Source organism: Antechinus flavipes, chromosome 6, assembly GCF_016432865.1.
Source record: "Antechinus flavipes isolate AdamAnt ecotype Samford, QLD, Australia chromosome 6, AdamAnt_v2, whole genome shotgun sequence".
Taxonomy (NCBI): domain Eukaryota; kingdom Metazoa; phylum Chordata; class Mammalia; order Dasyuromorphia; family Dasyuridae; genus Antechinus; species Antechinus flavipes.
This window is the reverse complement of record NC_067403.1, coordinates 68939960-68964859: the sequence shown is the minus strand read 5'-3', so window position 1 is coordinate 68964859 and position 24900 is coordinate 68939960. Positions and strand designations below refer to the sequence as shown.

At 35.1% G+C, this 24900-nt stretch overlaps 1 protein-coding gene across 3 annotated transcripts in view; it reads left to right on the top strand.

Annotated features, from left to right (window-relative positions):
• Positions 1 to 24900, top strand: part of INPP4B (inositol polyphosphate-4-phosphatase type II B) — a 931109-nt gene that overhangs the window by 647375 nt on the left and 258834 nt on the right. For all 3 annotated transcript variants that reach the window (XM_051965729.1, XM_051965726.1, XM_051965728.1), the window contains 2 exons: positions 3691 to 3763; positions 21049 to 21196. In XM_051965729.1, coding sequence (XP_051821689.1) covers positions 3691 to 3763; positions 21049 to 21196 — 221 coding nt within the window. The remainder of the gene's footprint in view (positions 1 to 3690; positions 3764 to 21048; positions 21197 to 24900) is intronic.

Genomic DNA, 24900 nt, shown 5'->3' with positions numbered 1-24900 from the left:
CAGCACTTACACAACCATGAATTTAAACCCAAAGAAACCTCAGGGGTCACCTAGTTCAGTCCCCATGTTTTATAGATGAGGAAAATGAGACCCAGGCTGGTAAAGGGGCTTGCCAGAGTTACATGGGTTCTAAGTTTTGCAGGTGGGATGTAGACTCGGGTTTTATGACTTGAAAGTCAATGCTTTTTTTAATTGTGTATTATATCAGATTAGTATATATTTTCCAACAAAGGAAGATCCAAATTGAAGTTTTAGGGGATGGAGCCTTAGGGCTTAATCTCAAGAAGGTAAACTATAACCATGGAAGCTTGGTATAGAATAATCATAGAGATGAATCCCTCTGCAAATTTTCTTGGTTATGGTAGCAAAGTTTACAAGATATGCCGGAAAACTTATATACAACTGTAAATAATAGCAGAGGTAGTAGTCGTAATCAACTAATGAATAACATTTGCTGCAAAAACAGAAAATCTACACATAAAACAATTTTAAAAGCCAGAATACTTGAGAAATATTTATTCAATCAAGAAGTGTCTATTAACTACCATATGCAAAAGTGTGATTGATTCTGAAGAGTACTCCACTTATGGAGTGAATAGTTAGGTGGGTTCACTTCTGAAATTCTTTGTAGGGGAAATGACTTGTGATATAAGAGAAAGCCTAATTTAGAAGAGCGAATATTGTCTCTAATGAAAACATAATAATTAGAGATACTCTCAAGAGGATCAAAATCTGTAGTTAGCTTGTGTACATGAGTCATGGGAACATTGGTGCATAATGCAATATTTAAGGAATGAATATTATACTCTATAGATCAGTGTCACATTAGCATCCTAAATATTTAACTTTCCATTTTTTTTGGAGAGATAATTGCCAGCCTTGTCTTTTTTTTACTAATGTGATAAAGAATGAAAAGCTGTCCTTCAAGAATGGGTTATTTGACTATTATAACTCTTTGCTGAGGATTATAACATGTTGGGAAGGAAAGATTTTTCTGACCCAAAAGAAAGATCTTCTCTTGGCAGAAAATGGTATCATTTCAGACACAGAACAGAAAGTGCTATGTTGAAGACAGCAAGAAAATGACAAGCTGATGTTCAAGGTTGATGTAAGAATGTACTAATACTTGGATATGTTATCTCATTAAAATGAATTTTCTCTTTAGGAAAGCAAATCATAAAACCTATTCATATCTACCCATACAATACATACTGTGAAACTCTTGTTCAAGTCTTCCCAAACTTCATTTCAGAGGGTTTGCCCAGTTCTCCACATGCCTTTTTCATATTTTCTTGACATTAATAAATCAATCAGGAATCAATCATTTAAGTACTTTTACACACTAGTCAGTGTATCCAAGCTTTCTTTCCATCATCACTCATTTTTTGCCTTTTTTCCTGTGCCCAGAGTAGGACAAATCAAAGCCCACAGTAATAACATGTTGGCTTGGAGTATAAAAGCTGTCCCTTGATTATTTACAGATGACATATTTTACACAGCTTTTTCTTTGTAATTCCTAATTTGTGATGTGTTGTGTGCATGTGCCCAGAGCCAATTATATATCCCAAACCTAGGACAAACAGAATGAGGTGAGGAGGGGAAGGCTCATTTTATTCTATTTTCTTTTATTCCTAATATTTTTCCTTACTAGGTGGTAAAAACTGTCATTTCTAGATGTTGGAAAAATGCTGTCAGCACCTTCCAAATTGGGTTCCCTTTAAATTCTGCTCCACTGAGCAAGGTACCAGTTGACTATTCAGTAAACTCCAGTGGCTTCCTTTTACCTTTAGGATCAAATTTAAATCCTTTGTGTGTAGTTTAAAATCCTGTATAACTTGGATTCTTCCCAGCTTTCCATTTTCTTTATACCTACGTTGTCCCCAACCTCATACTCTATGATCCCTTTATTACTGACCTTCATCATCTCCTGAATCTAGGAAGTTTCACTTACACTCCTTCATGCCTGGAATATTCTCTCTTTTATCTGCCTCCCAACTTCTTTGCATTCCTTTAAATCTCAACTAAAAAACAGCCTTCTGCAAGAAACCTTTCCCAGTACCACTTAAAACACAGAAGGACTTGACATGTCAATCGATGCAAAACCTATTATTATTTTGCAATGAAATAAGAATTTTCAACAGCTTCCATTTTTTTTTGTCTTGTGTATTTTTTTTTAAGTTACAGTTCAATAGTTTCAGTATTTTTCAACTCTTAAATGATCCCATTTGGGGATTTCTTGACAAAGATACTGGAGTGGTTTGCCATTTTACAGATGAGGAAACTGAGTCAAAGTTGGTTGAAAGATTTGCTAAGGATAATGTGTCTGAAACTTAATTTGAACCCATGAAGGATGTGTCTTTCTGCTTTCAAGTCAAATGCTTTATCCATTTTGCCACTAAGCCCTAAAAAATATCCACTGATTCAATTGATGCTGCTTGGTCTTTTGAGATATTCTTTAATTCTCCTTTCATGGTATTTCCTCCTGAGATTACTACTAATTCTCTATATTGCCTGTTTGTATGTAGTTATTTGCATTTTATCTCCCATACAGACTATGAATTCCTTAAGGGCAGAGACTCTTTTGTCTTTCTTTGTATCCCTAGTGTTTAGAACTGTGCCTGGCACATGGTAGTAGGTGCTTAATAAATGGTGGTTGATTGATTGAAACAGAAAATTGCCCACTTAGAAACTGAAGCTGCAGGGAATCATTTTGCTTGAGATTTTCTACTGAAGTAATTTTCCATCTGGGAAGTTTTTTCTCAAATAAGTTTGAATTTTTCTCTTTATATTTGGCATATTTGTTTGCTAAGTGATCTTATTTTCTGACTGGAGGCGGAGGATAACTCATACGATCAAACAAATACTGGTGGCTGCCTGTCTATGGAAATGACAAAGGTCTCTTCTCATTTTCCTGGGGCCAATGAAGTTTTCCTTCACCTGGATGTAGCAAGCTCCCATGTCTAGGAATCAATGAAAGGCTCAAACTTATAATTCATTTACAAGGAATGGAGGAAATGCCCCTCATTCTGCCGTTCGACTTCCCACTCCCTTCTATTCTCTGCATATACCCAGGTGAGATAAGGCAATCGTGCATGGCCCATTCATCACTAATGACAGGAACATATCATTGCAGAGATGATCTCATATTTTAATAGTGTCCTTCTCGACGACCATCTCTGTAGATCGTTTTGTCAGTGACATGTTACTGGCTTAGGTCCTTTTGCCCTTGATAATTATGTATCACCACCTATTTTATTCTCTGTTTAAAGTTGCATTTGCTGTAAGTCAAAGGGAACTGTCTGCTGTTGGTCTGAAAGCAGCCCAGCTGAAAGAAACCCCTCTGAAACCATTCAGCTTGTCACAAATGATTTTCTAGCCTGCCTTAACACAGTTAGGAGTGTGCATCTCTAGCATGTTTGGGACAATAATTCACGTTTTGCTATCTTTTGTGTAAACATTCTTTGGCTAGGAAGAGGATGTAGCCTGTGATTAAATAATGCAACTCTGTTGCATGGAAGAAATGTAAATCAATAATTAAAACCAAATGAGCTGAACAAAATGGGTAGGGCTGGAAAGAAAAGTTGTCAGGAGGGTTTGAGCCAAAGCGTCCCCAGGCAACATAAACTGTCTTCTAGTCTCTTGGTATTTGTCTGCTTGTTTTCAAAGCTCCAATTCCCTTTTCTTTTCCAGTCTGCATTGGCGTGTGAGTCCATTGCCCCAGAAGGTGTCAATGACAAGGACAACTTACCTTTCTTAAATGCAGGTATGTGTCACAATTTTGGAGATCTGGATTGGAACTCCTTTCTACTCCTCCACCTCTCATTCAGATATTACTTTATAGGGATCTTGAATACAATCTGCATTTACTTATTTGTGTGCATGTCAGTTTTTCACAAAGGAGTATGTTCCTTGTTACATAGTAGGTGCTCACTAAATACCTGATGAATTTAATTGAATTCTAAGTAGGCTCCGAGAGTATGTGGGAAATTCTGAAAGGAGCCATTGAGGTTTATGATTTCAAAATATTGAAAACTACCTTTTCCAAAAAAAAAAAACTATCTTTTAAAAATTTACTTTAAATTTCATGGTAGTACCTTTGGAAATAAAAGAAATATTTTCAGAACAGTAAGTAATATTTGAAAATTACAACTGAAGAATAATTTTCCTCCCTCCTCCCCCCAATTTTAAAACAATGAGATATATTGAACAGATATTTAACAATTCATGTTTTAACATCATTTAATGCTCTTAAGGAATTCAGTCTAACTCATATAGGCACTCCCTCCAAAGGCAGAGAATGTCACGCACTGATGATTTCTCGGAGGATTTTGTTGAGTTGATCTAGAGTTTTCCAATCTTTTAATCTTACCAACCCATTTAGATGACTAAGCCTTTTGCAGCCTCCCTCACCTGACCTCCTCTCCCTTTACCTCCCCATCCATCTATTCTCAATGTATCTGGAACATCCAAGTTGTAGGAAGGACCCACCCTCTCTTCTTGCTTTTGAACTTTGCATACAGTGACTCCCCAGAGGACTTGAATTAATATGGGAGTTGCCAAATCTATTCTTTGTGCTGAAATGGAAGAAAATCAGGTGCCCTGTCATTTACTTTCTAAGATCTTCTAAACCTTATTGTTTGCCTAGTGTCTCAAACTTCAAGATCTTTTTGAATTGTTTTCTAAATGAACATTGATTCACATAATTGAGGAACACCTAGGTCTCCCATCCTCTTGACCATTAAACCACTAAGATTTCCCATCTGCCCAACAGCTGAACCTGGTGATATATATTGTCTCCTCAATTAGAGTGTGACCTCCTTGAAAGCAAGAAAGGGCTTGATTTCCCACCCCACCCCCCATTTGTAACTATAACCTTTAGCACAATGATTGGGGTTATAACTTTTAAAAATATAATATTGTATTTCCCCCCAATTATGTTCAAACTTTTTTAACATTTAGATTTCTTTTAATTAAAATTTTGAGTTCCAAATTCTATCCCTCTCTTCTCCCCTTTCCCTGAGATGATAATCTGATATAGGCTATACAGGGACATAACTTAATAAATGTTTTTCATTCATTCATGATAGTATTTTTTGCTCATGAGATAACCACTCATATATCCCATAAAATGTGATTTCTTATTGTTATTCAGTCATTTTCAGTTATGTCTAACTCTTTACGACCTCATTTGGGGTTTTCTGAGCAAAGATACTGGAGTGATTTGCCCTTTTCTTCTCTAGCTCATTTGACAGATAAAGAAACTGAGGCAAAGCAGATTAATTGACTTGCCCAGGATCACCCAGCTATTAAATGTCTGGGACCAGATTTGAATACAGGAACATGAGTCTTCTTGATTCCCAGCCCTGGGCTCTATATACCCTGCATTTTAGCTACCCCTAAATACCTACTCTAATAACAATAGCTAGCATTTTACATGGATTTTAAAGTTTGTAAAGCACTTGTATATATTACCTCATTTGGTCTTTAAAAAACTCTATGAAGTAGCTACCATAATCTCTATAGATTATAAATTACTATAATCTCTATAGTCTAAAAAGCAGAGCCTGATTGATCTGGATTACCTATTGATGGCAAGACATGGAACCAGAAGATTGGAGATGACCCTGGGTGCAATGAGAGAACTTGGCCTTTTTAAACTAAAGTTTTTAACAGGTCTCCTTTTGATTGAGGCAATGCTTATTCAGTGATTAAGCCTAGGTAAGAAATGAAGCAAGAATGACCTCTTTTACCTAATTAAAAAAAAAGTCCTACCTGGGAGGGGAAGATTCTTAGGTTTCTGGCCCAGACAGATACAATTGCTATTCACTCTGAGTACATCAGGGTCTAAATAAAGACCAATTAGGGTTTGGCCTGGGATTTATTACTGGCAAATCAATGAGAGCCAGAATGATTTGAGTTTAAGATTTAAGGAAAGGGAGGGAGAAGAGGGAGAGGGGGAGGTGTAAGAGGAAGAGAGAGGGAGAGAGGAAAAAGGAAAAAAAAAGAAAAAGATGGAGGAAGGAAGGAAGGGAGCAAACTGTGCTGCCCAGCTGACAATTTCCAGTTGACAGATTCCCAGAGGGGTAGCTACTTACAGCAGTTGTTGATGTCCTCACAGATGTAGTAGATAGGGTCTAAAAGTAAGAAAACCTCTGTTCTCATCTGATTGCCTCACTTACTAGCCACACATACTTTGAGGACCTCATTCTGACTTGTTTCATCTTTCAAATGAGAAATAATAGAGTATGCCCTGCATACCTTATAATATTGTTACTTATAATATTGTTATAATATTGTCACAAATTATCCCCACATGAAGTATCATTGTTACAATACTTAGTATAATATGTAATGCAAAAACTACAATAAAACACCTCCCCTTCTTTTTAAACCTCAAAGGAACATAGAGGTTAACTCCTGAGTTCTCAATGGATCACAAACTATAGCAGGTCCCATTATGCCATAAAAGCTTTAAGTGCCAGTTCAGTGACTAAACTGTATGTCTGTTGTCTGAGAATCAGCCTGGTTAAGTGAGTGGTTGGTTGTGCTCGTAGGATATGAAGGTTTTTTTTGGACTACCGAAATTTTCAAAGACTTTCTACTGTCAGGGTAAGACTGTGATTTGCTGTAGCTGAGGGAATGTCCCCCCATAAAAGCAATGATCCTTGAAGTATTGAAGAATAGAGCAAAAAGACCATTGAACTACAGGCTATAGAATTTCATGGTATCCTTATGCAACCTTATCTATCCTCATGACTGATCATTTACCACATAAAGATAGGGAAAATCTCATATGATAAAGTGTACAAGTATGGGACATGGATTCAAAATCTCAGCATTATATATATTTTTAAATGTATCTGTCTTAGATATAACCATACATTGTTTGTATATCAACTGCATATGATTTTGTTCCACGTATAGCCTAGATAATTTATGATGCTCTCTATGCGATTTCTTTTAAGTCAGCAGGCATAGGGAGCTATTGACATTCTTCCCCAGTCTGGATATTAATATATTATGTGAAACTCACCAGCCTCAAGAGAATTATGAAGTACTCCTTGAGTGGGAAAGAATGCCATATCTCACAGTGGTTCATCATGATTCTATTTATATCTCCAGAGATTTCATTTATACTCCAGGAAACTCACTTAACTCTTCTAACACAAGAATCTTAATTTCCTACTCCAGCCCCCACTCTTTCCATAGGCTGTTCCCAGTCAGCTTCGGGAGCAGGAAATGAGAAGGGGAGGACAGGAAGAAGGGGTCAGAATAGTAAAAATTCCAGGGAGAAAAGAAAAGAAAACCAAGTTAGCTTTGTAAAAGGTGATTATTTACAGTCAGCTTTTATTTTATCAGAGAGAGAATAATAGCTGTTTATCTTTCTATTTGTTTAGTAAAGACTGTAGGCAACATGGAAACAATTTTGAATCCATATTTGCCAGTGAAAAACATTCACTGAGACTAGGGGAAAAGGATATACAGAAAATACTTTTTATCTATCATGGAAGGGAAAGGCTGTATTATTGCTCATCGAATATTCTGAATGAATGAAATGCTTAGGGATCATGGCTCTTCAACACTATAGAGTGAAATATATAACCCCAATAGATGTTTTGATCTGAATTTCTTCTCTGATGGTTCAGAAGTTGCTTTAAGGTATTTTACCATCCTTATGAATATCCGTTATTATTATATAATTGATGAGAACGTTCTAGTGACTTGAGCATTTTAGCTAACCAGATCTCTCAGAGTTTTCTTAATGTTATTTTGCTTTTAATATTTATGATAAAGGTAGATGTTTATAATGAATTAAAAACTCTGACCTGAATGTTCAAAAAGAGTTATTATCATGTAGCACATAAATTAAGGAATTAATTTAGAAATACTTTTAATTACATTTGACCCTTATGAATCTTTGGTTTCTGACTGTCATGTTAAAATACAATATAAATGTGACACTAGCATGACAGGGCTTTTTCATCAAAGGTTATAATTAAAGCACTAAGCTCCCATCCTAACACAATAGGACAAAGCTTTCTGTCTTACTGTAATAGTAACCTACCAAAGAGAAAGCAGAATAATTAACCTTAAAATAAAAATGTGATGGACCTAGCCCAAGAGAGTGTACTGTATAATCTTTCATTGATAGGTCACCATTTTGGGATGTCATTGGCTGCAATTTACAATGACAGATATTCATTAACCCTCCTTACCTTACTCCCTTATCTTTAAATAAAATATAACCAACAGCAGGGTGGTGGAATAAAGCATAGCAATGGTCTAAAAGTAAGGGAACTTGTATGCTAGTCCCATTTCCACAAGTAACTGGCCTTAGGACCTTAGAAAAACCCTGTCTACACCTTAGGCTCTAGCTTCCTGCTTCCTAAAATAAGAATCTGACTAGATGAGTTTTAACAGCTTAAAAATTATGTTAAATTTTATCAATAATTAAGCTTTTGTTATTTTCTTCTATCTTAATCAATCTGCTTTTAGATATGTGTATAGAGAAAGTAATTAATGTTACAGTGAGTATATATTTCTTGTATATTATCATTTGTGGGTTATTGGGATTTTGGTGTTTTTTTGGCCAGTGGGTAAGAGTCAGGGAACAAAGTGATATCTAGTAAGGGTAGGTAGAATTAGTAATTACTCATAGCAGCCTAGAAGTGAAATGAACTGTTACTGGTTTCTCCCTCACTAGATTTGTGAGTTGTTAAGAATATCATAAAATGAAATCCTCATCAGATCCAAGTTGAACTAAATGACACCTTAAGTCCCTTCCAACTCTGAAATTATATGACCTTTGCTCACAAAGAGCCAGCAATCCCTCGTTTCTATTCACAAAGTAGAGGAATTGCTGTTACCTTCCAGGAGTCAATTGTTATGTTGCAATGCCTAAAAATGTTTGATTTACTTCAAAATATATTAAGTTTATTCTCTAGGATGTATAGCACAGCTGAAAATGAGTAAGACAGAGAAAGATCCTGCTGTTAAGGGACAGTCCCCATTAGGGGAGCTATGAGATGGTCTCAAAAAGCATAATATTAAAGAGAATAATGGAGATAAACATGGGTAGAGATCAGAGTCAGAAGAGACTGCTTCAGTAAAGGCCATTAGAAAATGCTTTATGAGAGGTTTTGGGTGTTTTTTTTTTTTTTTTTTGACAGAATGGACAACTATACAGGAATCAATTTTATATTGAAGGGTTGAAAAATACAACTTCAAAAAATTTTTAAAGTATTATAATATGAAAATCACTTAGCTTTTTCAAGTTGACATCTCTGCCTATAAATTTTATATTTTCCGTCTGGATTTGTGACTTCTTCAATATAGGAAGCTCTTAGTGTGAAAATTGCCTCACTGATAGTAGTCAATAAGTTGTAGGTTCCACTGAGTCTTGGCTGGTACCCCAAAGGATTAATGAAAGGATTTGTTTTGGTCATACAGCCAGCTTGTATCACAGACAGAAGAGTTCCTGACTCCATGTCCACTGATCCACAGTGCCTCTTATAAGTGTTTCAAATTAGGGAGCGACTGAGATAAATAGAGCACTGAAAATCCCTTTTGAATGCAGCATGATACATAAGATTCTGCAAGCATTCAGGCTTGTTCTAAGAGGTTTTCATCTTATTATTTTGGAATCCTGAGGCATTCTGGCTACCTAACAGCACATGCCCCATTGTTTTTCCTCTTTGCTTTAAAGAATGTTAAAGTTACTTGACTGGAATAGGGTCAGGGCTGAGAGACTATGGTCTCATTGGTATGGGTAGCCCCCAGGTGAGGAAACCCTTTTGACATGTGCAGATCAGCTTTTTCTCTACAGCTTTGATTATTAGAGATTTGCCTATATAAACGACTTGCCTAGGCTTATGTAAGGATTTTTTAAATTAGCCATCAGAGGCAGAATTTGAACCCAAATCTTCTGGACTTTGAGATTAGCATCTTTCCCAATTCTTATATTTGTGATAAGTTTTGTTTATTTATTTTCTTCCTTTTTTTTTTGCTGAGGCAATTGAGGTTAAGTGTCTTGCCCAGAGTCACACAGCTAGGAAGTGCTAAGTGTCTAAGGTCAAATTTGAACTTAGGTCCTCCTGACCTCAGGGTTGGTATTCTATCCACTGTGCCACCGAGCTGCCCGGTAAATTTTATTTAATATTGGATTATAGGATTAAAAGTTGGAAAAGATTTTTATTTACAGGTGAGGAAACTACAGTCAAGAGAAGAAAAGTAACTTTTAATAGAATTCCCTCTCTTTGATATAGATTATTGTCTTTGCTATGAGGTAGATTACACCTGACTTTGATGATGACAAAAGGATATACTTCCCTCCCCTTTGTTTTATGTTGCCTTCCTTCTGTATATTTAAGCTAGATTTTCTAAGAGATTTATCTTTTTTTGTGTTTGTGTTTTGTTATTGTTTACCATTATTGAAATTATTTCAAAATTTCTTAGAATTGGGAGCAAGTAATAGTGAACAAATAAAAGATAGACATAAATTTGATTTCTTGTTTGGGACCTTCCTTCTTCATAGTGACAATGTCCTAACAGCTCTCTCTATACCTTGCCTTATAAATTAATATGCTTACTTTCTTCAGGACAGGGAGGGAAAAGGGGGAAGGAGGTATTTTTCCTTTCTTCTCCTGCAGTTGCTTTCTCAGTTTTCTCAGCTGTTGCTCCTCATATTTTTGGACCCTAGACATCTTGGCGCTCTCTGAACATTGTGGGATTGTTTGAATGAATCCAGCTGTTGCTGATGGTGATTTATGGTTGACCTGAGTTGGCCAAGGTTTCTCTGAAACCATGATCTTTGGTCAGTGCATTTGTTAAGCACTTTTTGTGTGCTGGGCAAAAATGCCTAATTCTAGGGATATAAAGAAAGGGAAAACATATTCCCTGTCCTCAAGAAGCACGCATTCTATAATTTTTGTTGTGGTAGTTCTTCTCACAGCTTTTTCATATTCTGGAATGGAAAGGGGGTCATCTCCTCCCCCTCACCCCATTACTCTGAAGTTCTTATTCCAGCTTTCACATGAGTCAGGTGTCTCAAGTTCATCCAAGAACGTTTCATATTTGCTCAAAAGTCTGTCCTTGTTCTCAGCTCTATAGTCTCTCAGGGCTCCAAATCAAAGTAAGCTAATTTTATTGTTTTACTCAATCAACCTCACCCTTACACTGAGAAGGAAGCAGTGTCTTATTACTTCCTTCTCAAGAATCTTTGAATCTGTTTCCAAATAAAATACACTGCACGTGTCAAAAAAACTTCCCCTTTCTCACCTTTTCCTGGGCACATCTTGAGAGCATTTCCACTTGAAATGAGCTCTATCTCTAAAGCCTTTTGAGTTGTATGATATTCAAATATAGCATGAGATAGGTCTTTTAATTGCTATACTAACTTTCTTTGTGTTTTAAAACCCATCAGATTATAAGGTCCTTGAAGACCCAGATTATCTTTTGCCTCTTTTTGTATCTCTAGCATTTAGCACCATGCCTGGCATATGGAAGGCACTTAATAAATGTTTATCGATCAATTTATTGAATCCTAAGAGTTTGCTTTAAAAATATGCATAGACTAGTCATAGTCACCAGTTTTGAAACAAGTTATTTCTTTTAAACCTCACCTTCTGTATCTATATTTTGATTCGTGTCAGCATAGAACTGAGGTGAGAGTCCTGAAACCTTGTTGTTTTCCTGAGCATTTTGGTCACATTGACCTGTAGAGGGCTGGAACTCTGGAGAAATATGCTTGAAGCAAGGATACTGCTGCCGGCCCTCTACATTCACCCATTACAAAAGTCAGAGTCAGAGCTCTAGAATTGAAAAAGAATCCTCCTATCCCAGACCTGTTATGTATGTACAGGGATGTCATGGATGACATGTCAGGATCCTATGACTTCGAAAGATTCGCATAGATTGTATCAGAACTGGAGTTCTTTCCACTGCATGAGACTGAGAATCCAAAAAGACTTAGAGGTCATTTAGTCCAACAGATAAGGGAAAAGTTCTACAGAGAAGAAAATACAGGTAGCAAGTGGCCCCAAGACACATACATAACTATGACTTGAACAGATATACTCTGCCAATGGAGAAAGTGATTTTCCCATTCCTTCCATGCAGTCTGTCCTTGAGCACATCACTGTCAAATATACATAGCTTTCATTCTGTACGCTGGTTCCTTAAGAGTTTTCTTTGTTCTTAAAATTATGATTGAGGCCAATGGCCATGGAAGAAAGGTAGATAAATTAATCTTTACAGAGGGTTGGGACAGAAGATGACTATCCTATATAGTGGGAACTTGGATCACCTCCTGAGGCTGAGCAGCTGTTGTGGCCATATCTGGTCTGCCCACTTCTTAGCTCAGCCAGTCCTGTATAAAACACCTGGTTTTTTGTATTGTCAAAGGATTGAAGTGGGTAATGTCAGAAATCTTTTGAGTTTCAAGTACTGCAAATGTGTCTTGGTCCTAAAGTCAGTGATTTTTATTCTAATATTATGTTTTTAAATATTATTTAATGTAATTTTAGTTCAATATTATGATCGACAGGTATTTGTTGCATTATTTTTTAAAGGACAAAATAATGATAAACAACCAAAACTCTTTGAACTTCTGAACTAAGCCAAAATTTAGGCTTAGCTCATATTACCCAGTGCTTAGCACATTGCCTATCATTGTATGCTTAATACAAGCTTTTTGGATAAATGACTAATTATTCTAATCCTCCCAAGTTTTCATGATAAAAAAGACTGAAAGTGGTTCTTTTTCCCCCTTGGTTTTGTTTTTATGTTCATGTAAAAGAGGACTACCCCATGCTAAAGAGAATCATGGCTGTCCAGTGTTTCTTCTATTTTACTTTTTATTTTTAAAATAAATGTTACTGATATATTCTCTAATTTTTCTCTTAGCCTTCCTGCTCTCCCTTTCCAGTGAGTCATTATGTTTTTTTAAAAGAATTATAATGCATCTTTCTAACTCAATTCTCTGACTATTGATTGTTTTCTGGTCATCTAAAACCACTGAATTACTGGCTGGAGGACCTACGTTTGAATCCTGGCCCTGCTATTCAAAATCTGTCAATATATTCATCAGGTATTTATTAAACATATACTATGTTCCAGGTACTAGGTACTAGGCACTAGAGATAAGAAGGCAAAAACAAACGTATCCCTTGTCTTTGAGGAACTTAGATTGGATCATAATTTAAGTACTTTGCTGTTTCTAGAGAGTTGTTCAGTCATCCCCTTTATATCTCCATTAGGATGTTTTTATCTATTCCTTCCCAATGAGTTTTCCTCAGATGATTACACTGTATCTATTCCTTTTAGTCCAACATCTTCTTTCTTATTTTTTGCATCATTTCTGGTATTGTCTTTGCAAGTTATCATCATATTTCTTGTGCTCAGACTCAGTAATATTCCATTCCACAAATGTGACATAATACATATAACCATTCCCATATTGTTGGTCATTTATGCTTATTCCATTTGTTTCTGACTACTCCCATTTACATATAATGGATAACATTAATTTTCCTCTTTTTTATGGTGCCTTCCAGATAATATCAAATTCAGTCAAAACCATTGGTAGCTCTAAAGAAGATCTTTTTTTCTAGACAGGAAGAAGGAAAAAAGCACAGAAGGCAGAAAGGAATAAAAAAAAAATGTGGTTTTTCTTCCTTTGAGTTTCTTGCACAGCCACAAAGTCTTTTGGACTTTGTGAATAAAAGATATTCGCTATTGCCTCAATTCTGTGGTCATCTTAGAATAGCAGCTGTCCATTTGGTCTCAGAGTAGCAGCTTTAGAGATCATATAACCATTTCAGAAGATCAAAGTGACAGTATAGGAAAGAAATTTAGTCCTGTTCTTCAGATCTGGATTATAGGTGCACAGAAAATCTATTATTACCTTTTAGCCTTAAATTCATCTTAGATGTCATATCAGTAGAAAATTCTCTCAAATTCTTTTCTTCTCCATTATCACTTTTCTGGCCATTGGAGGCAGTTTAAACTTTCACAACTGGTTTCTCATGGGAGGGAGTTAGAAACCGATTTAAAAAAAACAATCATTTTAGCAAAAGAAGCTAAGCCTATAGTGTTTTAATTTGTTTTCAAAGTTCAGGTCAGATTATATAGCATAGCTGAGTTGAAGTAGTTCTGTAGTCAACAAACCTAGTTCTATATGAAGAGGATCTTGATACCCATAGAAATCAACTGCTTGGAATTCTTCTTGTTAATTCCTTCTTGGACTTTTACTCTCAATTAGTCGGTCAATAAACTTTTATTAAACTTCCAGTTTATTAAGTTTATTAAAACTTATTAAAGTTCCAGTCACTAAGCTAAGTACTGTAGATACAAAGAGGCAAAAGACAGTCTCTGTTAAATTTAAAATGCACAGCCAGAATGCAAATACACAAGTATACAAATGATCTCTTGCGGTTGCTAATGAGAAGCATTTCAATACGTCAGCAAACCCTGTGGCCTGCTGTGAGAAGCTTTAACATATGAGATCTATTTCTTTAGTGACTATTATGATTTTACACTATCTTCATTATTTTAGTTGGTCTTCTAGAAATTGTAATCCTATTCTGCCTTGCACAATTACTTGGGATCATCTTGGTAACAAACAGATCGCAATCTATATTGGGAAAATCACACAGATCCTTCACATGTTCTTTAGTTCCATGTCAATTGGCACAAAGGTAGGAGGGATGGCTATTTGAATACTGAACCATATTAAATAAAAAGATTTTGTCAACTCAAAATATTCAAATAGATATGAGACCAATAAATTATATGTGAAAGATCCCTGTGGGCCACATGATGACTTCGTTTTAAAGTATAACATTTAATTTATGCTTCATTGTGCTTTTATTTTATTAAACATTTCTCAATTACAATTTAATATGATTTGGGCTACACCTGAGAGTGTTGTGGGCTGCATGTTTGAAACCTCTGGGTAAAAACATTAAATTGAGGAACTTTAATTGAATAAGATTAAGTTTAATCGACATAAATATAATGTCCTACACTTGGGTTCACAATCAATTGTGAATGGGACTGGCTTATTTCTAAAGTTTATTTGATTACTTATTTTGGGATATTAGTAGCCAAAATGTAAGTCAACAACCTAATATGGCAGTCAATCTTAAGACTGAATTAAGACAATTGCTTCCAGATAATCATTAAGTTGAGCCCTTTTTGAGTCATATGACCTTTGTGACAATACGTCCAATTTTGATTGCCACATTTTATTTTAAAGGCATTGAAAATTTGGAGCACATGGAAAGGAAAATAATCCTAATATGAAAGGGGCCTTGAGTTCATATCCGAGAAGGACAGGTTGAAGGAAATGAGGATTTCTATTCTGCAGAGGCTCAAGTACTTGCTGTCATATGGGAGAGAGATCAGCCTTGCTCTGTTTTGCCTCATAGAAAAATGAGGAGTGGTGGAGGGAATTTTCAGAGAAGCAGAGTTATGCCTTATATATGAAAAAAAAAATCTTTCTAAAACTTGTAATTATCCAAAAGTGGAATAGGCTGCTTCAAACAAAGATTCACTCCACATTATTATGGTTTCATACAAAACCTCATTGACAATTTATTTGAACTGCTCTAAAAGGGATGTTTTTATTAATTGGACTAATAGTTACTGAACTCACTTCTAAATAGGGAATGTTAGGATTATTTTTACCATCAGTACACAAATGCATAAGAGGATTAGGTTGATTTATTTTTTCCTTCTTATTCTCTTCTTTCTATTTTCCCCTTCTTCTTCATACTTACTATGTGTTTTGTACCCAGTGCTCTTGTTGACTGATGATTGAATCTCTATTGTGAGGCATATTTTTGAATTTCATAAACGAAGGAGAATATTCTCTATGATTCAAGAAATTTCCCAAGCATAAGACATTTCACCATAAAAAGGGAATAGGGTATTTCAAAAACACATATGTCCTTTTGGGTGGGAGACGGGAATGATTGAATTGTCTAATTATTTGACTTTTTTTCTGCCAAATGTTTACTTTCTAAACAGTAGAGTTCCCACAGTGTATGTAGATGATGTACCCTGGATGGTCAAGTGAGACTTTGGGAATTATTAATCAAACTGCCCATGATTTTCTGCTTAAGCTAATTCAACAAAAGATTATATTTAGAACATACTACATTGCCAGGAATTGAAAAAGTCAAAAAAGTCAAAGGGTTTTTATTGGAATGATGGGGAAGAAAACCAGACTATATACTTCATGATAGCATCCAGACATGAAAATAATACTATGAAATAATTAAATAATATTTTATAAAAGAAACAAGATGGCCCAGAGGTTTTTCATCTCATGGATTTGAAATAGAATTGGGATTTTGGTAAACAATAGGCATGTGGGATGCATAATAGAGATAATAGAATTATTAAATATTTGAAACTTTCATTAATACTTTTCCAATCTCTTGAAATTCCATTCAATGCCACTTGCTGAGCATTTTCTAAGCACCTACTATGTGCAGAATATTGTGTTACATAAACCTATAAAAACCAGATGAAAAGCAGTTTCTATCGTGAAGGACTTTGCATTTGGCAGGGCTTATATATTTATATAAATAAATAAATGTAAAACATATACAGAGTAATTTCTAGAGGAAAAGTATACATTGGGGCATGAAACTGAATTAAAACTAATCATTACTTCAATATTCTTTTTTTTTTAATGCTACCAGTATAAAATGAATGGAAACATTACATGAATGAAGTGAAGTCCTGATTGAATACTAAGGAAAATAAGCCCAAATAATTTCTATGAAAATGAGAATAAAATTGTTACATAATTTCCTTAATAAAAGTAAAATAGATGTGATTTCAAAATAGGCATTCATTCATGGTATACCTTATTTTTTTCCTTTATAAGTTGAATCAACACCTGAATATCATGATAAATCAACTAATTTATTTCCAGTTTTCAGAACTACTTTTGGGTTACAGATGTGTCCCAAAGGATCTTTTTCTTTCTCATGAAGATGAGACTATTGTTTTAAAGATATCTCTGAACCACTAGTATTTGAGCAATTATTGGTTATAGTTGTGTTATTTAGTCTTGTTGGATTGATGTGTATGTTCTGCAATAGTATAGGCGCTTTTAGAAGTTGAGATAAATTTCACATTACATATTCTATATTCTATTTATTGAGGGACTTGTACAACCATATTTTCAAATGTTTTGCTTACCATATTCACCAAAATAATATTCTGAAGATTTTACCTCACATCCATTCAGATTATCAAAGTTGACAAAGAAGGAAAATAACAAATATTGGAGGAGCTGGAGGATCCATGTACATTAATTATAATCAGTCAATTAATTAGTATTTATTAAATACCCATTATATGCCAGGAGCTGGGCTAAACAATAGGGATGCAAAAAAAAGTGCAAAAGATAGCCAGTGAAAGAAAACAAAATACAGTGAATTCCTCAAGAAACTCACAATGTAAGACAACATGAAAAAAACAATAGTTTATATGTTTATATATGTATATGTACAAGTAACTTATAGGCAGGATAAAGAGAAAATAATCAACAGAAGAGACATTATTAGACTTAAGAGGACTTAGAAAAAGTTTCTTGTAGAAGGGGCATTTTAGCTGGGAAGTAAGCCAGAGAAGTAATAGGTAGAGATGAGAAAAGAGAGCATTCTATGCATGAGGAACAGGCCATAAAAATGCAATGTGTTGGAGCTATGGATAGTTACAGACATTCTAGAAAGCAGTTTCTAACTAGTCTGGGCATAACTTGTAACCCAATTATCCACGATTTGGTCTCTAGCTCAAAGAGATCAAAGAAGGAGAAAAGATCCTATATACACAAAAATATTAATAGCAGCTCTTTTTGTGATGGCAGAGAACTGGAAACTAACTGGGAAATCCCAGAAAAAAATTACATTATATAAGTGTAATGGAATACTATTGGACTGTAAGAAAGGACAAAATGATGGTTCGTGAAACTAGATACATATGAATTAATGCAGGGTTAAGTAAATAGAAAAAGGACAACAATATGGTTAATAGCAATATTCTACATATGAACAACTTTAAATGACTTAAGAGCTCTTATTAAAAAAATAATTACCAGAAGTCCAAAATATCCATGATGAAAAATGTTACCTACCTTGTGACAAATATGACTAAATATACCTATGTCTAAAAGGGAAGGATGGATATTTTGCTTGACTCTTCATACTTGCTATTAGACTTTTGTTTTTCTTTTTATTTAGAGGAACTTAGAAGAAAGAAAATAATGCTTATTAATTAAAAAATAAATTTAATTTTAAAAATCTGAAAATAAGTCTTTCGTAGTCAAGAAACTTCAGTGGCTTCCAAGTCCTTTCCCCTTCCCCCCCCAAAATTAATACCACACTAACTCCTTATCTTAGCATTTAGAATCCTTGATAATTTGGCTTTCTATTCTTACTGATTCACCCTATATTCTAGCTAGGTTGACTTACTTTTCTTTAACCTAAATATCCTCTTTATCCTTCATGATTTTAAATACTTTCTCACATATTTGGGAAGTTCTTCCTCTTATCTTCTCACTTTAGAATCCATAGCTTCCTTCTACCTCTAATACCTCTAACACAAAGCCTGACTTAATCTTTCATGTTTGTGTTTCTTTGCTCCTCAAATTTTCATGTATTTATATATTTGTTTACTTGATATATTCCCTCTGTAGAACATAAGCTCTTTATGTAGGAATTTTGCTGTTTTATTGTACTCCTAGCTCTTAAGACATTGATTTCAATATAGCACTGATGCTTAATAAAATTTTTCTTTGATGTATGGGAACAATTTTTTGACCATCTCTCTAGTTCAATGGCAACAATTGCCCAATCCCAATAAATCATGCCTAGAGGTTAAATAACAAAGTTGAGGGAATTCCAAGTTGTTAGTCTGAAGGCATTTTATATTAAGATGAAAGAAAGGAGTCCGTCTGATTGCATTATGTCTTTCTCCCAAGAAATTCTTGAAATGATATAAATGGTAACTGATTAATATCTCATTAATAGAAACTTGAAAATATTTAAAATCATGAAATTTAAAATGCATTTTGCAGGATAGATTTAGAATGAGAAGATAAAAATTTAAGTGGTTTCTTAGAACACTGTATTTTTGACAAGTATTTTAGGATCAGATGGTATCACCATGGCTTCCACTGTTAGTTGAAAGGTATAGCATGTGCCACAGGTATTCTCTATTTGAGTCAATGATTTGAAAAATAACTGTGAGTAAATGGATCCAGAAGCATTATTGTATAGATGTAACTGCATAAAGTGGTTGGGGAAGGAGGGAGAGTATGCATGGTTGCCAATGCAAATCTGCAGGTAATTTGTAACTTATAATTGGACATCCAGGTGGAGTATGGCAAAGGCCAAAGACATCTCTCTCTGTTGAAACGAGGACTGAGCATCAATCACCATTGAGATATAGAAGCTAAATGATATGAAAACTTGGTTATTGACATTCAGATATGTTACATACTATTAAAAAGTAAAGACAACAAAAAAGTAGATTTTAATTCAAAGGAACAAAATGAATGAATGAAAAACCATTTATTAAAAACTTTTACTATATTTTAAGCATTATGCTAACTATTGGTGATTCCAATTGGAAAACAAAACTACCTCTTATCTCAAGGATTTATATTTTAATTCAAAAGCAATACTGCCTGTTTCTAATGAGCCTAAATCCCAAAGCGATCTTAAAGGAAAGAAAGGGACCCATATGTGCAAAAATGTTTGTGGCAGCCCTTTTTGTAATGGCAAGAAATTGGAAACTGAGTTGTAAAGTCTGGACTAGCTCCCTGGAGGCCTCAGAATCAGCCAGAGTCAGGATAAGCAAAAGTCCTTGGTCTTTAGGGGAGAAGTGAAGGAGATGGACAAGATTGCCAGAAGTTTTACCATGGATCCTTCCTTGAGTCTAGGATTCAGAATCTCCACGAATCTCCACATTTTTCTCTTCCTCGTCCTGAGGCTAAGTGAAGTTCTCTCTCCTCTCTCATTCCATCCCCCTTAACCCCAAGCATTGAGCTAGCATCAACTGTGAGAAGAGAAATTCTAAACATATGCTAATAGAGTTATTGTCCAATAGGTAATTAGCCTTAAGTTCTCCACTGTCTGATTCTAGTGCACCTATTCAGAGTTTCAGAGCTTTACACTGAGTAGATGCCCATTAGTTGGAGAATGGCTGAATAAGTTATAGTGTATGAATGTTAAAGAATATTATTGGTTTTTAAGAAATGATTTGGAGTATGATTTTAGAGAGGCCTGGGGAGACTTACATGAATTAATGATAAGTGAAATGAGCAGAACCAGAAGATCATTGTACACAGCAACAACAAGATTATGTGATGATCAATTTTGATAGACATGACTCTTTGCAAAAAATAATATGATTGAGTCCAGTTCCAATGATTTTATGATGAAGAGAGCCATCTACACCCAGAGAAAGGACTGTGGGAACTGAATGTGGATCACATCATAATATTCTCGCTCTTTTTGTTGTTGTTCACTCACATTTTGTTTTCTTAATCATTTACTTTCTATTTTTGTTTTGATTTTTTTTGTGCAGCATATATTTTTTTTTGTGTGTAAACATGTAATATATATTTTAACTTGTTTAACATATTTTGGATTGCTTGCCATATAGGGAAAGGAGTGGGAGGAAGTAGGAGAAAATCTGAAATTCAAGGGTCAATATTGTCAAATTATCCATGCATATGTTTTGAAAATAAAAAAGCTTTATTTAAAAAAAGGGAAAAAAAGATAAGCAATACAGCCTCATATCTCAAGGAACTTATATTTTAATGGCAAAGATAGCCAATGGGAGGTTTCAGCTCAAGTCATGTGGAAGGTTCCATAGTCTTTGGGTAAGGTGGCAAAGCAGATTTTAATAGATCATGATAATTTTCACTGGCAAAAGCGTGTGTAATTCTGATGATACATCATTTGACAGGGCTGGAAAAAGTGGTTTAAGTAAGCATCTCTATCCTTTTGTTTTCCTCCTTTACAGTATTAAAAAATCCAGTGTATAAGTTATATAGATTCCCCACATCTGATAACAAATGGATGAGGATTCGAGAGCAGATGTATGAGACCACACTGTCTTTTCATATTCCTAAGGAGTTGATCTCCCTTCACATAAAGGAGGACTTGAGAAGGTAGGAACCATTCATAATATTTTAAAAAAGAAAATTAAAATGTTATCATCTTGCCTATAAAGACTAGACTTAACATTGTTTTGATCCAGGACTTATGTTTTGTTTGTCCTTAGTTTACACACTCCAGTTTGAGTCTTCTCTTTGCTCACACATGCCATTATAGCTGGGGGGGAAGACCCATTTGTTCTCCACTTTCATCAGCAAATTTATAATAACTTTGTTATTCTGAATATCAATATAGGTTGAGGAAGATGGTAGAACAAGGGGGGAGAACGATACTCAGAAATGTTGGGGCATTTGAATGAAATAAGTTGTGCTAATGGATTATTAATAGATACCATAAGTTATGTTAATAAGTTATTATTGTTGTTGAGCAACAGAATTAAAACTTGTTATAATGAGGGTGAGGAATTAGTGATCTGTTTGGATGATAAAAATACTCTCTGAACCATGACTAATCAACAAGATGAGTTGGTAAGACAACCTCCAGTGACTTAAAATGCTGAATAGTGCAGGATGAATGATATGGATCTCAAGATCTCTGAGCATCAACAATCAGTAAACACTATATGTTTTTAAGCGTTCATCATTTTATCATTTCAGTATTACAAAAAAATGTGTCAAATTTGACTTCTTTCTTGTTCATATTAGCACATGTGGTTCCAAGATATTCTGCTTTTCTCTCTGGGGATAGGAAAGTGCCAGAAGAGGCCACATTGACAGGCCAGGAATGTGTCATGTTAGGCCAATGAGTAGCAGCTGGTCTAGTGTCAGGGGAGGGGAGCCTGGGAGGAGAAAGGAAACAGTGAGACTGAAGAAAATCAGGCAGCTGTTTCAATTTTATAGACTGAATCTAGGGGTCCCATAGATATGCACAGACTGGAATAAGCAAGTAACTAGTGAAGAATTCAGAAAGTTAAGCAAGATTCTAACAAGATTGATCAGTAGTGATAAAAAAAAATGATACTCCAAGTTCAGAAGAAACAAGTATCAGCAAATAATAATGCAGACTGTGTAACAATTCAGTACCTAGGGCAAAGTCATCCTGGGAGACAATCCAATGATTAGACAGGAAAAAATGGATTCAGAGTAAGCATCTTCTGAATTAGGATTTCCTTATAGCCATGTGTCCAGGTCCAAAGTGTCTGAGCTTGCAGGTAGAAGGACAAGTAGGGACAAGTAATGGGTACCCCTGATAAGAGCTGAGGAGGTGAGCATGACAGTGCCTTAAATACTTGTCCTTCCATGGTGAGAGGCTCCCAATCTTGAGTAAAAAAGTTACTTCAGAATTATCACCAAGCATTCCAATATCCATTTGCACATGAATGTATTGCCACATATTTATATTTATATGTGACATAGTATCATCTATAAATAAATCAAAATAAATGTGACATAGTATCATAATGATAAATATTCAAATTTCAAGTGTACACCAGAATCACAGGATCATCTATTTGGAATAGCAGGATCTTAGAGACCCTCTTCCTCCAACTCCCCTCATTTTCCAAAGTTCAGGGGCCAAAAGATTTGCCTAACATCACCCAAGTAGGAAGTAGTGCTATGTGGGTAATAACTTTGGAAAGAAGTTATCCTGTATCTCCTCTGTGTCTCCTTTGGATGTCTGAGGAAGAAATGTATTCTTTCTATGGAGCTGCCATAAAATTATTTGGAGATATGGAAGAACTGTTATTGTTTGGTCTTTGTTCTGGAAGAGGACCATGACATCAGGGAGGCGATTCCATGACATACAAGTGAATTGGATTTGAGGGAGGGAGGATTGGGCAAGGTTACTAGCCTCACTTTCCTCTCCAGAGTCATCTGGGTCTAGAGAGATGACTCTGGAAACACTGGGAGATCTTGACCTTTTTAAGCTATAGTCTTTAACAGGTCTCAGTTTGACTTGAAGACAATACCCATTTAGTGAATAAGGCTAGGTGGTGGTGATTTATTCTCAGAGGTTCACAACATTAGGGATGTGGTGGCAGAAAAGGAAAAAAAAATAAATTCCTGACATAGCACCTGGTTATTTGCAATATTCACACCGAAGAAGAAGAGGAGCTTGTTATTTCCAGCTGCATTTATGTTCCATGGTTCTACTTCAAAGGTAACCTACAGCTTTCTTCAAGTCTTAATTCTACCAAAGTGGATCACATCATTAAGAGAAATCAGCCAGAAAGCAACTGAGGAAAACTATCGAGAGAGACTCCATTTCCTCCCTTATATGATGTTTTCTATACTACTCTGCCATTTGCCACATTCACACCTCTTTGTGCCATGTCAATGCTAAACTTCAGTAGCATGGTGGTATGCTTCTCCCAAGGGAAGCAAAGCTAGCACTGCCAACATCGTCGCCCCTTGAAGACCTTGTTCTTTGGTTTAAATGACTTTCATTCATTCATTCATTCATTCAGTTATCTATTTATTTTTTAATAATATTTTATTGCCAGAACATATGCCTAGATAATTGTTTTTTACAACATTATCCCTTGCACTCACTTCTGTTCCAACTTAAATGACTTTCTTGTTGATTTTTAGAAAAATGTTCTATCTGCTGTCTGTTCCTTTGTACAAACTGATCTTTGAGCATTTCTAGAATGTGCTATTTAAAATGTTCTTCCACTAAAGTCTCTATCTTCCTTTAAAGAACAATTCAAGTGTTTCTTCCTCCATGAAGTGTTTTTTACCCCAGGTTCTTTCTTCCCTTCCCCCGATTGTTGTTTTCCCTCAGAAAATGTCTATTTTTAAAATATTTATTTTGTGTGTTTTTATGTACTCATGTTGCATCACACCAGTACAATTAATATTAGCCTTTTGAAGTCATCATTTTAAAATTTTTATTATTTTTATTTTTTGTTTCATATCTCCTGATCTTTACATGTAATAAATATTTTGAAAAATGTTTGTGGAATTGAATTGAATGGCCAGTATTATCAATACGTAAATTACTGAAATAGACCATGAAGAATTTGTGTGCTAAAAGATGTGTAGGATCTGAGGTGAAGGGATGAAACACATGATTCCTTGGATCTAAGTTTGGATCACTGTTCTCTGAGGCATATAAGCTTGATGTTGGTTCAACATGGTTCTTCATCTCCCATCATTTTCACTGGCTTATTCCAAGTAATTGTCTCCTTCCACATCTTTGCTTTCTGGTTTTCCTTTAACTATAACTAAAAACTTACATTTGAAAAGAATCATTCTTAATCCCTCTCAATGCTATGCTTTCCCTCAAAGTTTATTCTTAACCTAACTTGAAATATATACTCTAATTTTCTTGTTCGAACAGAAGTTTTTATTGTTATTTAATGTTTCCCCCATTAAAATGTGAGCTCCTTGGGGTCAGGGGCTGTTTATACCTTTAGCAACTCACATGTTGCCTGACATATAGTAGGTTCTTTATATATGTTAATTGACTTGACTTTTTTTAAAACTAAGAATAGGTAGGTTCATTACTGGGAATGTGTCTACCAGGTAGCAAAATTCTTTGGCTATAGCATTCCACGAGACAGAACAAAACGAAAAGATCTTCTGACACCCTACCCTATCATCTGCCATAATGGCTGTGACAGAGCAGCAGGAGAGAGTGTTAAGAATTTTTTGATGATTTTACAAACATAAATTCAACCACCAGTGTTAGAAATATGAAATATACATCCAATGATCAGTATGCTAACATTCCCCCAGAAGAAATTGAACCATAA